The sequence below is a fragment of the Gallus gallus genome, chromosome 2 (genome assembly GCF_016699485.2).
Source record: "Gallus gallus isolate bGalGal1 chromosome 2, bGalGal1.mat.broiler.GRCg7b, whole genome shotgun sequence".
NCBI classification, from domain to species: Eukaryota; Metazoa; Chordata; class Aves; order Galliformes; family Phasianidae; genus Gallus; species Gallus gallus.
In genome coordinates this window covers 140,390,226-140,403,423 of record NC_052533.1, presented here as the reverse complement: position 1 = coordinate 140,403,423, position 13,198 = coordinate 140,390,226, and the positions used below count along the sequence as shown (strand labels likewise).

General features: G+C 38.1%; 1 protein-coding gene across 3 annotated transcripts in view; it reads left to right on the top strand.

The window, feature by feature from the left end:
* Nucleotides 1-8,547, top strand: part of KCNQ3 (potassium voltage-gated channel subfamily Q member 3) — a 190,024-nt gene extending 181,477 nt beyond the window's left edge. For all 3 annotated transcript variants that reach the window (XM_015283119.3, XM_015283118.3, XM_015283117.3), the window contains 3 exons: nucleotides 147-245; nucleotides 1,514-1,598; nucleotides 2,501-8,547. In XM_015283119.3, the coding sequence (XP_015138605.1) occupies nucleotides 147-245; nucleotides 1,514-1,598; nucleotides 2,501-3,238 (922 nt within the window). In that variant the 3' untranslated portion in view covers nucleotides 3,239-8,547. The remainder of the gene's footprint in view (nucleotides 1-146; nucleotides 246-1,513; nucleotides 1,599-2,500) is intronic.
* Nucleotides 8,548-13,198: the final 4,651 nt, after the last annotated feature.

The window sequence follows — 13,198 nt, the reverse complement described above, 5'->3', positions numbered from 1 at the left end:
ATTTTTAACCTCTACTTTCAAAACTCCTTTTTGAGTCTTTGCTACTGCATGCTGCAGAGATGCATAGTAGTTTCTATCATGTTCTAACATGCTATGTTAGCATTTAGAGGTGGTCTTATGCAGTTGCACTTTTCTTTTTTTTTCAGAGTAGATATGATTTTTACACCTGGACCGCCATCTACTCCCAAGCATAAGAAATCCCAAAAGGGTGGAGCTTTTTCTTACCCTTCACAACAGTCTCCCAGGTGAAATTATTCTTAGTATTTTGCACAGACCAAAACAAGAATATAATGTTCACTCATACCAAAAAGCATGCACTTCATTCATACATCTAGAACGTTGTTATATTAATGATACTAAGCTATGTTGCTACAAGATACTTAAGTGTGAATGTTGTACCAGAACAAGACTAGCTTCCCTTAGAACAACGTATAATGGAAATCTAATCTTACTGGCTTCTTAATTGTCTGACTCAGCTTCTATGTGTTTTGTAAATGTGATTTTATATGAAATATGAACATACAATTGCTGAAGTACTGAATTTTTAGCACTCAATGAGTGAGACCAGTTAAAAACTTTTTAAAAATTGCCCGTAGTTTTAAGGTAAGCCAATTATCGTCTTGAAGTGAAAAAAAAGTTTTATTATAATCCCCACCAAAAGGCAAGCACAGAATTTCAGTAATTCTGCTTTTAAATCAATGATTCGAAGGAGTTACTGAAAATGAATTGCAAGAACAGGTTTCTGGGTGTGAAAGTTACAGCATACTATTGTACTGCAGTGATCCTGGTAACAATAATTCTATAATAAATGACACTTTTTTCTGTTATTTGCATCTATCAATCTGTCACTAAATACCCATGAAGTACCACAGAAAACTATCAACAATCTGTCCCCAAAGCTGTCACAGTTTCTCAAGACAAAAGTAATCTTACGGAAAATAAATTAACTTGGCTTTATCTGGTTTATCCCACACAGTAAAAAATCTGAAAATACGTAAATACAAAGACAGAGCCCTACATATATGGAAGAGGCAATGTTCATTTGGGAAACAAAGCAGATTGCAAAATTTGCATGAGCCCTGTCCGTGGTAACCCAACCTTTAAACACAATAATTGGAAAGAATTAGATTTCAAAATAGTGCTGTATTACATTTGTAGCCCTTTTATCTACTACCTCAACATTTTTCACAAATCTAGAATTATTCCACCAAGTCTGAAAGTAATTTCATTTCCATTCTGAGCTTTTTTGGTTTGCATTTGTTTTGCCGTGATCTCTATCTTGATATTGAAAACAATGTAATTTTAATCTCAAGATCAGGATTTCATTCTTTAGAAATTCATTGAAATTGTATACAGTGATCTTTTTATCCTGTTTGTCCAATCTTTTCTTAAGTGGGGCTCCAGGAAGGTATATTAATATACCACCAAGATGACATTTAAGTTTTCTTATATAAAATACTCACTGTGGTGCAAAGAAAAATAGAATGCTAACGGAGATATTAATTCTTTATAGAAATGATCCATATGTAGCCAAAGCATCTACAGTAGATACTGAAGACCAAAGTATGATGGGCAAATTTGTTAAAGTTGAACGACAGGTATGTAATTTCACAACCATGATGGAGAATAAGTTGATATGAATTCTATGTGATTCTTTGTCTGACCTATGCAGATTTGTACTGTTGAAGATCAAGAATCATACAGGTCTTGCACTAATGATCACAGAATTATGTGTTAATTACATAGGAAGCATGCATTTTGAGACCCGTTGAATGAATATAATTATGTATGGTGGCAGACCATAACAATAAGGTTTAGGTGGGACTTTTTCACACCTCTAAACTCCAATCTATCCACGGTGTTTTGTCAAGACTACACCCTTCTTTTGGAGGATTTGGCACTTGAAAAGATTGCTTACACAGGTATTTTGAGCCCTCTTTATGCATTCTAGCCTCTTGCTTAACAGCACTCTTTTTAAAATAACTAAGATGGAGCCAAGTGGCACTGACTCATGTCAGTTACTATCATGGAAACAGTCATAGAACGTACAAACAGTCAGGCACAACATACTATCAAAGACACAGGAAATTAGTACTGGTATGTAACCCTGATGTTGTGGGACTGTTAAGAGTTAGTAGATTTGTATGCAAAGGTAACTTCATCTGTTGCATTTTGGTAATATCTTTTTATTGTATAATATCAAGACTTTGGTCATAATGCTGTAAATTGAATAGAGGATTGCCAAATATGCAGCAATGCTAAAAAACACATATATATATATTTGACACAGTTCATAGTGACTGATCTTAATTTGAGGCAATTAGTGGATGAACTGGCATCCACTACAGTACAACTTCCAAGAGGAAGTCATGATTATTTATAGTTGCCTTCATGACCAATAAAGATGGCAACACAGTGGGGGGCAGGGCACCTATGGAAGCAGTGGCTGTTTCACTGAACAATTGACTTGAAATGATATGATAAAACTGGTATTTTTCAGGTAAATGACATGGGGAAGAAATTGGATTTTCTTGTTGATATGCATATGCATCATATGGAACAGCTGCAAATACAAGTTGCTGAGATAAGTCCGTTGAAAGAAACTGCTTCTCCTGCAAAGGAAAAGAGAGAAGAAAACAAGTATTCTGAATTAAAAACAATAATCTACAAATACACTGATCAGTGTACTCATGAAACTCCTTACAACTTCCAGCAAGTTCCGGTCAACAAAGTCAGTCCTTATGGTTTTTCAGCACATGGTCACATGACTCATTCACAGCCTTTATCAACAGGTGGGCAAAACTCTGGCAAACTGCAAGCCACCCCTTCCTCAGCTTCATATGCAGAAAGGCCAACAGTTCTGCCTATATTTACATTAATGGACTCCCAGGTTAGCTACCATTCCCAAGGAGACATGCAAAGCCCTTACTCAGATAAAGTGTCTCCAAGGCAGAGAAGGAGCTTGACAAGAGACAGCGATACCCCATTGTCCCTTCTCTCCGTCAACCATGAAGAACTTGAGCGCTCCCCGAGTGGCTTCAGTATCTCCCAAGACAGAGATGATTTCCCATTTGGCCCCAATGGGGGATGTGCGTGGATGAGAGAGAAACGCTACCTAGCAGAGGGGGAAACAGACACAGACACCGACCCTTTTACACCAAGTGGCTCCATGCCTTTGTCTTCAACGGGGGATGGGATTTCAGATTCAATATGGACCCCTTCAAATAAGCCAGTTTAAAAGTGCGTGGGGGGGTAGTCACTGGCTGACTTCTCCGTGTAATGTAAGCATACTTTGTATATCTCACTTACTCTGCACCCAAAGCTTACTAGTTCAAAACACCAATGGCTGCATAAGATGCATGTGATATTAGTGGTAGTCATTCTGCACCATTTCATACAATTTACTAATGCAGTTTTTTTCATGCTACCAAAACTAAGGAGCTTAGTTTTGAGCATGGTTTGCATGACTTTACCCTATATAAATGGTACAGCTGATTTCTTCTATGATACATATCTATCTGATATTCTTCAGTACAGCCAACAATGGTGGATTGGTAACAGCCAAGATATGGTCCTTGCTACACTTTGTAAACAGAGCAGCAAAGTCAAATTAATTTCAGGAGCACTATCATTTGTGGAAATAAAAAAAACTGAATCCATTATCCAATCTAAGTAAATCAATCTCTATCCAATCTAGCCAAAAGCATTCTTCAATTCAAGCAGGGAAAAAGCTGTCAAAGTAAATGACCTTACTGAAATAGTTTTGTAAACTAAATGTTTCTCATGTGATCTATTATGAAATACAATGCAAAATTGAAATTAGGGGTAGAATTAAAAATGATGAAAGCCACCTACTAAGATCAGTTTTCGATATTTAATTACTGCATAAATTCCTCAAACTACTTTGAAAATTACCACCAGTGATTATAAAATTGCTGGAAATATGATTACAATCCTATTTTGTAGAAAAACTTTTCCTAAGTCTGTTTGTTTCTTACAGGGCCAAGGTTTCACTCTGTTCAAAAAAAAAAAAAAAAAAAAAAAAGTTGTTAATTGCAGAGAAGCTCAGGTTTCTACTCTCCACTCTTCTACTGAGTTATGCAGTGTTAAGTTCCATAATATAAATGTTGTTCAGTTTCCCTGTGTGATAATTTGGAGTTGTAGTTACATAAATACAGGTTGTGAGGCTCAATTCATTAATATTTGTGAAGTGCTTTAAGCTTCTCAGATCTGCAGAGTAACATTTTTCTGTTCCCTGGGAGCTCCACAGTGCAGGAAACTGCGTATCTGGCTTACAGTTTCTTTTTGAAATGGACAGCTGCAAATCCATGTATGGCAGTCATATTTAACTTAATGTACAAATAAATAAATACCTGTCCCTGAGCAACAGAGGTATAAGTTTATTCCTTAGGCCTCAGCTAAACAATTTCTGTGGAAATTGGAAACTGTGTTGAAAGAGAGTGGGAAAAACTGAGCACAGGGCAGAAATGAATCTGACATCTCACCACCACAGCCTATCCAAATATCCTATGCAGAATCTCAGTCCAAGTGTCCATGAAATAGCATCCATTTGATATCAATTTCAATTGCTATGCACTCTTTACAGCAGGTGGAAAACTAATCTGTACAGTCAGTGAGCACAGGGTACAAGAACCAAAGCTTGCACCTCTTTGTTATGAAATTAATTGCACCTTTAACTCAGTTATCTACAATGACCAACTTTCTACTGACTTCAAAGTGAGCAGAAGGTGATTTGCTGTGATGTAAACATGTCACAGACACCCACAGTCAGTGGATGAAGATCTCACCTCCCCCATCATCCAAGGTGCAGCTTCTGTCATAGTTCCTGTCCACCTCCTGTTAAGAATGACTTCTGCCTCTCCAGACATCTAATGGCTCTACCACCAATGAAGGCATAAGGAGATGACTAGGGAGGGTGTTAGAAAGTGAATTTTCTGTCATGGCTGTATAGCTAAGCATTGTTGACACTTGCAATTAGAGGACAAGAGGAGATATCCTACAGGTATTCTATTGTATGAGGATTGTACAGGCCTGGACAGACCGTACTCCAGTGGAGGATACCTTGTTGGGTTTTGCCCACTTTGTCAGCAACTCTATGTTTGTTGATTCTTCAGTGTTGTTGACATCTCATGATAATCATTCCATCTGGGGAACTTCTATTCTGTTCCGGATATAGGCATTGTCTTCATCTTCATTGTTTATTTAAGAGCTACCTAAAGAATTAGGATCTTCTTACTCTAATATTTCATCTGCTTCATCAGCTAAAATCATGATACAGTCTTCTTGGCCAGATCTTCAGGGAGAAGAAATTCTTGTAATTACTTGTGTAAATAGATCACACCAATTACAGCCTTTGAAGACTGAGCTGAGTCCATGAAGCTGATCTGAGGCCAATAATGAGGTACAATTTTAGTAGTTACTTACTTGACAAAGTAGCTGTTCATCTGAAAGACAGTCTCTGTTGCAGTTTCATGGCTAAAATCAATGAGAATAAAACTAACTGTGAAATTGTGATTCATTGTAATTTGGAACATTCAGAAAAATTATTTGACTATCAATGACTCTTGGAAACAGCTATATTGTATCTACAGCAGCCTTTTCAATACAATAGTATTTATCAGTGACCCACCTGTGATGACTGAAAAAGAATGAAAACTTATCTTAATATTTCTAGACTTCTTCCAAGGTTGCTTTGCTTTTCTAGTGTATCAAGCGCTGGGATTCCTACTGATTTCAGTGGAGATTGGCACTACTTAAAATGTTTTATAGATCTGAGCAATCAAAAATCAAGGCAGCCCACAAGCAAGGGCAATTTGAGATTTTATTTTATTTTATTTTATTTTTTTGGTGAATGTCTTTGTTAAGCAGTTATGCATAAATATGCTGTTACATACTTCTCTGCCCGATTCGCCTCCAATTCTTCAGTTCAGGTTTCTAATCTCTCTCATGCCAGTTCATACAAAGGTAATCTTTTCTCAGTATTAAGTCTGGCTGAAAATCCATAAATCAACTCATTGTAAAGGTGTATTCATTTCAGGAGAGAATCCAAGCAATGGCAGATGCTTGGATCAGTCTTATCTGCATAGTAAACTGCAGCCCCAGGGAAAGCTGGATTTGGGCTGTGCTACATTCTGTATGCATAGCAGCTGAACTACCTTCAAGCACTTGCTGTGGGTTGTAAGCACCAGTTTACCATATGTAGATTAAAAACACAGGGTCAGGTGTCTGTAGTTACCTCATGAAATATTTAATGACATGTTAAGTTGCCAGTTAAGTCCTTTTAGAAGGTCCTAATGGCAAGCTCAGCAATGCCCTGTGCAGCAGACATCTCTGAATTCTCTAGAAGAGATACCGGGGGAGAGCCAAGGAAGTTCTGGCAAACCTATTATTTTTTACCCAGTGAATTAATTTCCATTGAAATCAGCCACTGGTCATTTCAGAAGGGTGTTCTGCTCAGCAGCTCTGTCCTCCTGCATCATCTGGATTAAAAATAGGGTGAGCACTCATTCTGCTCTCAGTGTTGGCAACATAAATGTGTCCAGATGTCACCAGCAAGGTGAAACCTGGTGATCATCTCATATCTGGGATGTGCACAAGAGCTTCATCAGACTGCACTTCAGTTTGAGTCCAGGGAATGCATCAACCAAGGCACGCCATTTGTGTGTCTGCCACAGACACTGGGCACTGCATAATATAGCATCTGTGATGTTGGCCCTGCCCACATTTAGAAGGTCAGGGCCTGCATTTTAAAGTAGGTTTACCACAAAAAAAAAAAAAAAAGAAAACATTCACAATTTCAAGTGAGAGTGGCCTGTGAGTTCATGTTGCTTTTCATATTAGGAGTAAATGTGAATAATAATTGACATTTTTTCTATCTATCTTTCATTAGCATGTGACATTTCAGTTTAACAGATATTAGTTTTATTCGACTCATATCTTTCCATCATCATTCCATATAGTTAGCATTAAAGACTACAGGCCTCAAAATGTTTTTCTTAATTAGAAAGTATGGGATTTTCCTCTGCTCTCCTTGAAGTCACTTAGAAACCTGCTCAAACTGATGCACAGGGCCAGCATGAGGTCCTAATCTGCCTTTATTTGTGAATTTCCTTGTGAAAACATTGATTGGGGAATAGTTTTTTTAGCTGTGTTTTTACACTGATTTTTCTGTCACTCTAAAGTTTATCTCTAAGTTTTTGAAGAAGTACATATGTTTATATTGAGTACCTCTCTTTGTTGCATTATCATCAATCAATTTTCCTCAGTTTAGATTCAAACCAAGAACATTTAATTATTGCAGCAATGAATGGCTAGTCTGAGTACATAGTTGTAGAAGTATTTTATGCTTCATTTAGGAAGTAAATCCTTTCAGAAAAAAATCTAGTCAGGTAATGGTTGCTGTCCTTGGCTTTTCCCTGCACTGGATTGATTGGTTTGGCTCCTGTCAAAACATATATGAATTAAGCACATGGAGAGATTGATAGGATCTGTCCCTAAACTGACTTTGGATATATTTGTTCTGTTCTTATCTCTAACTTTGCTGCATTGTTAAGTTTCAGAATGGAAACAGTTTTATATTTTTCTGCTTCATATTGTGGCCCAGCAAGGCTGCAAAATAATTCGCAGTGAACCACACATAGCGGGGCTGCTGACTCATGGCCTTCAGGCAAGCATCACGATCCAATCAGTTTGCAGGATCAGAGCCTAAAGTGATCAGAAAATGCAGTTAAGGGAGCAAATTCAGCCCTGCTGGGGGCCCAGGCATTTCAGGAACTGGATTTGTCCCACTCAGAAAAAAACATGTGAGAAAGAGCTGGATCTTAATTCCTTGCACCCCACAGCCTCCTCCATTAAGCTTGAGGTGCCAAGAGCAAACCTAAATTTTCTGCAGTGCCTCACGAGTATGGAATGGTATCATTTTTTGAGAAACTCAACTGAATGTGGGTGTTGCCTTTTGAAGACTATTTTCAGAGGTGTGGGAGCAGAAAAAGGCCATTTTCAAGTGTCTGCAGTTGGGCACTATGAGAATTAAGACCCTGGATATCCCTATTGCTTATGATTATTTAGGCTGTAATATTTGATCCTTCCCAATTCAGCATTTAGCAGCTTCTGTCTGAAGTGAAGTGAAGCAAAATCCTGGAAGCGGGATCCTATCTCCATCCTGAGAATATTCTGAGACTGAAGGTTACATAGCCAACTGCATTTTGTTTTCTAGTTATGGCATCTTATTATTACTAGTATTTGTGCCTTGCTCACTGAAATTTTCTCCATGCTACAAAGATGCTTTTCAGATTCTGGCTGACAAGGGAACACAACTTTTATACAAGTGGCCTTTAGTGCTCTTTATAATATTATTTATTGTAATTTTTAAACTGTATGTGTAATTTATATTCTGGCACTGTCCAATATTTGAACAACTTTAATATGTTTATTTCAATATATTATGCAAACAATACTTCTTAACTGATTTTTTATGTTCCGTCTTTAAAAACTGCACCACTTATTAATAAATAGAAATTTCAATTACAGTGTGGAATATCTTTTTTTCTTTCATTTAAAACACCCGTTCAGTGAAAACTCTGTCAAATGTTCAGTGAGATAAGACATTGGCATAAGGCCTTCCATGCACAACTGCACGGAAAAGCAAAAAATATGTTTTATTTTGTTTCTACACTTAGTCCTGTTAAAATACACTGCATGGTAGATCACATTATTTGTGGCTTCCTTTGTTTAGTGGCCATGCATCTTGTATGCATTTGTTCACAGAAGTGTGGGAAAATGAAAACTATGGAAAATGCATTCACATGAAAAGCATTAATGTGCTAAAACACAATGAAGTTGCACACAAAGTACATAGAGAAATTAGTAATGATACAAAGCCGCTCTCTGTATGCTGGGCAGGGAATTTAACAGCTGGGTGCAGCACTGGGTGGGCTGTTCACTCTCCTGAACTCTGTCCCTGTTCTTGTTGCTGCTTTTCTCTGTGGTCTGGGCTTCACGCTCATGTTACAGTTCAACGTGCAGTTGAAGATGCAAGTTTTTATTCTTGTTAGACTCTTTTTGCAATGAGTGGAGGGAAAACAGTGTTTTCCAGGGGATGTCTTGGTCCATCCTGTTACAAATGAACCTGATTGCCTCTTTCAGATGTGATATCTTTCTTAGCTACAGAGTTCAAAATGACCAACTGGACAACACATACCTTTCAGATAGCTGAAAGAGGTAAGATCAATTACATCCTATCAGGTTAGTGAGAGGGCCGAAGGGTAAATGTCCTGAACAAGACAGAGCACGTGAAACAACATGAAACAACAAAGAGGCCAGGGCTGTTCAAGCTGGAGAAGAGAAGGCTCTGGGGAGGCCGGATGGCAACCTTTCAGTATCTAAAGGAGGCTGCAAGAAAGAAGCGGACAGACATTTTAGAAGGGTTTGTTGTGATGGGAAAAGGGGAAATGGTTTCAAACTAAAAGAGGGGAGATTGAGGTTGGCTATAAGAAAAAAAATGCTTTGTATGATAAGAGTGGTGAAGCACTGCTTAGAGAGGTGGTAGATGTTCCTGGAGACAGTCAAGGTCAGGTTGGATGGGGCCCTGAGCAACCTGCTCTAGCTGTAGGTGTCCCCATTCACTGCAGAGGAGTTGGATCAGATAACCTTTAGGGATTCTTTCCAACTCAAACAATTCTATGATTCTGTGAACATAACCTCTTTCCAGAAATGCAACTGGACTCACTGGGATAATTTTAAGTTTCTTCAGCATCATGGTTTTCAACAAGCTCTGCTTAAAAATTGAAATGCAGCCTAAAAATATTTCTTTAATTTTTGTGGTATGTAAAAATATATTCAGCATTTAATTCCATTTCTAATCTGACTTCTACATCCCTGTAAACTGAGTAAAACTCATAAAATCCTGAAATACCACGGCATCTAATTGTTTTGGTTTTGTTCAGCTTTTTTGGTTTGTTTGTTTTTAAAAAAGATTAAATAGGATCAGTGCCAGTCTCTTATGGATGAGTTCCATCAGATTTTCTGAAGTTTGACAACAGTTTTGTTTTTTTTTTAAATGAACCTATCAGAGGTGTTGTGAATCTCTTCGGTTATCCACAATGAAAAAGTACAAGACTAGCCTTTTCTTTATTCTATGCATTTCTCTCAAGGCAAATACAAAGGTATTTCAAGTGTATTCACGTCCCCTTATAGCCAGTGGTGCCGCGCATTAACATTACTTAGCAATGAAGGATTCAGTTTGAACTGAATGCAGGAGAATTTTTCTGCAGAACAAAGCAGCAACAGCAATGACATTTAAATGGGTATTTCATAGACCTAAAAGGAGCACCACTCCTCTTTTATTCACCTGAACAAATACACTGAAATAAAATTTCCCCTTGGCAGTCACCCAAATGCACAAGCTTGCCAAATCACTGGATTTTGCTTAGACCTTAGTACTGATTTTCTAAAAAATGAATTCTTAAAATGGGAACAAGATATGATATCCATCTTCTGAGAGAGCCCTGTTTATATCCAGGGAGCTTTCTACTTCTTCAGGCTCTGATTAGATATACACTGGAATGCTGTGATTATGTATAATTGTCCTATGGCTGGGCAGAGTGAGGCCAAGACTCCTTAATGATTTAGAAAGGGTAAGTACTGACGAATCCAGTACAGTCCAAGTAATGGTGTCAGGAATGGTGGTTTTTCCACTTCTCCAAGTGCATCCTGCACTGAGTGCATCCTTCCCTTTCTTCTCAGGACACTTACCAGGGAGCTTATATTTCACCACAATTTTCATAGACTTGAAAATGAGCTCATTAAAAAATGGCTCATGGGTGACACTGAGCATCCTACTGGATCACAGAGAAGGGAAGGAGTCATGGCAGCCAAGTCTCGTGGCACTGACCAGCAAGAGAGCGAGACTGCCATTGATGAAGTTGCTCTGCAATAGGATTTTCAGACAGATGGCCCTGGTAGCTGATAGTCCACTGGGATCAGGACAGCTCCACAGCTTCTCTCCTCTTCCTTGCATCATATGCTGATTGTTAGCAGAACATAGATGAAGGCTTACAAAACATAAAGCAATGTAAGTTGTGCTGTGAATGTTTTGGTAGGTTTGCAGGGACCAGCTGTGTGTCTGACACATATTATATCAGAAATAACAACACAGGGTAAATGATTAAATCTATTCTAAGTCCTGGACTGCTGTAAATTCTCTGTATCTAATCAAAGCCTTAGGAGTCTAGAGGTTTACAAACATAAAGTGTTCACTGTATTCTTTGGAAGCCCCAGAGGAGCTGTGCAAGGTACTGTGTGGGTCATTAACAATCTCATGGGATATATATACCATGCAAAGAAAGAAACAATACCGTCAGTGCCCACCAGAAATTAACTCTTTTGAGATTCAGTATATTCCCTGTAGCTCCCATTTTTCTTTACGAACTGGAGCTGTGAATTTTGTGCAACAGTGATTGTGCTCACTGCTTTTCTGGATAAACATTTATGCTGGAACATTTGCTTTGCAGAAAAAATGACTGCAATATCTTTGTTCTTTTCATGACTATGCAATGAGTGTATCTCAGTAAATAAGTTTTGCTGTATTCACTCAGGCAGCTCATCTGCCTCTGCTTTGTTCTTTTCTTGTCAAAACAAGTCAATGACTTTGCTGAAGAATGGAGTAGTACCCAGCTCCTAGGTTCCTATTAATTCTTCTTCCATGGGACAAGTGATAGCTGTCTGTAGCTGATGCAATTCTGGGTGTCCTTGGTGCAGGCAAACCTTGGCTTTCTTAACCAAGTGAATCTCAGACACTTTTATTTAAAGTGTTAGCTACTTTGAACATAAATATATAAAACATTCTTACTGGAATAATTCAAGTTGAATGACTGCAGAGTTTGATGATCATTCTTTTCAGAGGTTTTTGAGGTGCTAGTACTAATTTTAGCAAAACCTCAATGAAAAACATTAAAGAAATGCTGTTGCAAAGAACAGAATTCACTTGCAATTCTAAATAAATTAAATGGGAAAGACATTTTAGTGATAGGAATAAATAATTAGTAGCTTCAGATGAAAAGAAATTTTGTTGAGCTTTGTTTAAAAAAAAAGGCAAGAAAAAAGCGGTGCATCGCCTCCACACTGTATTCTCAGCCCACGGGGAGATAAAGCACCAACACTCAGCTTTCTCCCTCCTTCCCAGTCTTCTCTCTTACAGGTAAATCACAGGCTTTATTCACAGTATTTATTTAACTAGTGTTAGTGGGAAACTTCTGCATAGCCTTCAGTAAACGAATGCATTTACATGGCAACTGCCATGAATGATCTATCTATACTCTATTGCTCAGAGCACACTAAAAATGACTTATGTTCTCATTCTGGATTTTGAGATACTAGCTATGCACACAGTTCTGTCACACAAAGAGACACTGGAGAAAGATGGCATGTAAAGACTATACTCCTGAGAAAGCTGCTTGCTCCGAGTGATGCTCCGAGTGAGAACACGGCATTGTCCTGAAGAGTCCATGCTGGGACTGAACAATGTCCCTGCCCAGACACCTGAGCATTGCTCTGCAGCTGAGCAAAGTTAAAATTACAGGGTCCCAGGGTAAAACACAGCATGAGGTACAACCTGTTGAAAGTCAAATTATCCTCATAGCCAAACATCAAACGTTTGGAACAGATCCCAGTGCACACATTTTCTTGGCTATACCTGTTGGGTTTTTTTGTTTGTTTGTTTGTTTTTTGTTTTTGTCAGCTGTTACAGAGAGGACTTTCATTCCAGTCTTATTAATGAGATATTGAGCAACTGGTAATTAAATCAGTAAAAGCAGGGTGAGTCTAGTCAATGCAAAAAGGTTTCCAAATTTCTCATTTAGTCACGATTCACACAAAAAAGAATCAGATAATTCTAGACACAATAACATCCCACTGGTTACAATACAATACATATTTTCATGTATTGTAGAATCATAGATTCATTAAGGTTGGAAAAGACCTCTAAGATCATTTAGTCCAACCATCAACCCATCACCACCAGCCAATTAAAACACGGCCCTCAGTGCCAAATTTACCCTTTTCTTGAACGCCTCCAGTGACTCCACCGTCACCCTGAGCAGCCTATTCCAATACTTCATCCTTCTTTCTCAGAATAAATTTTTTACTGATATGCAACCTGAACCTCCCCTGGCACAAATTA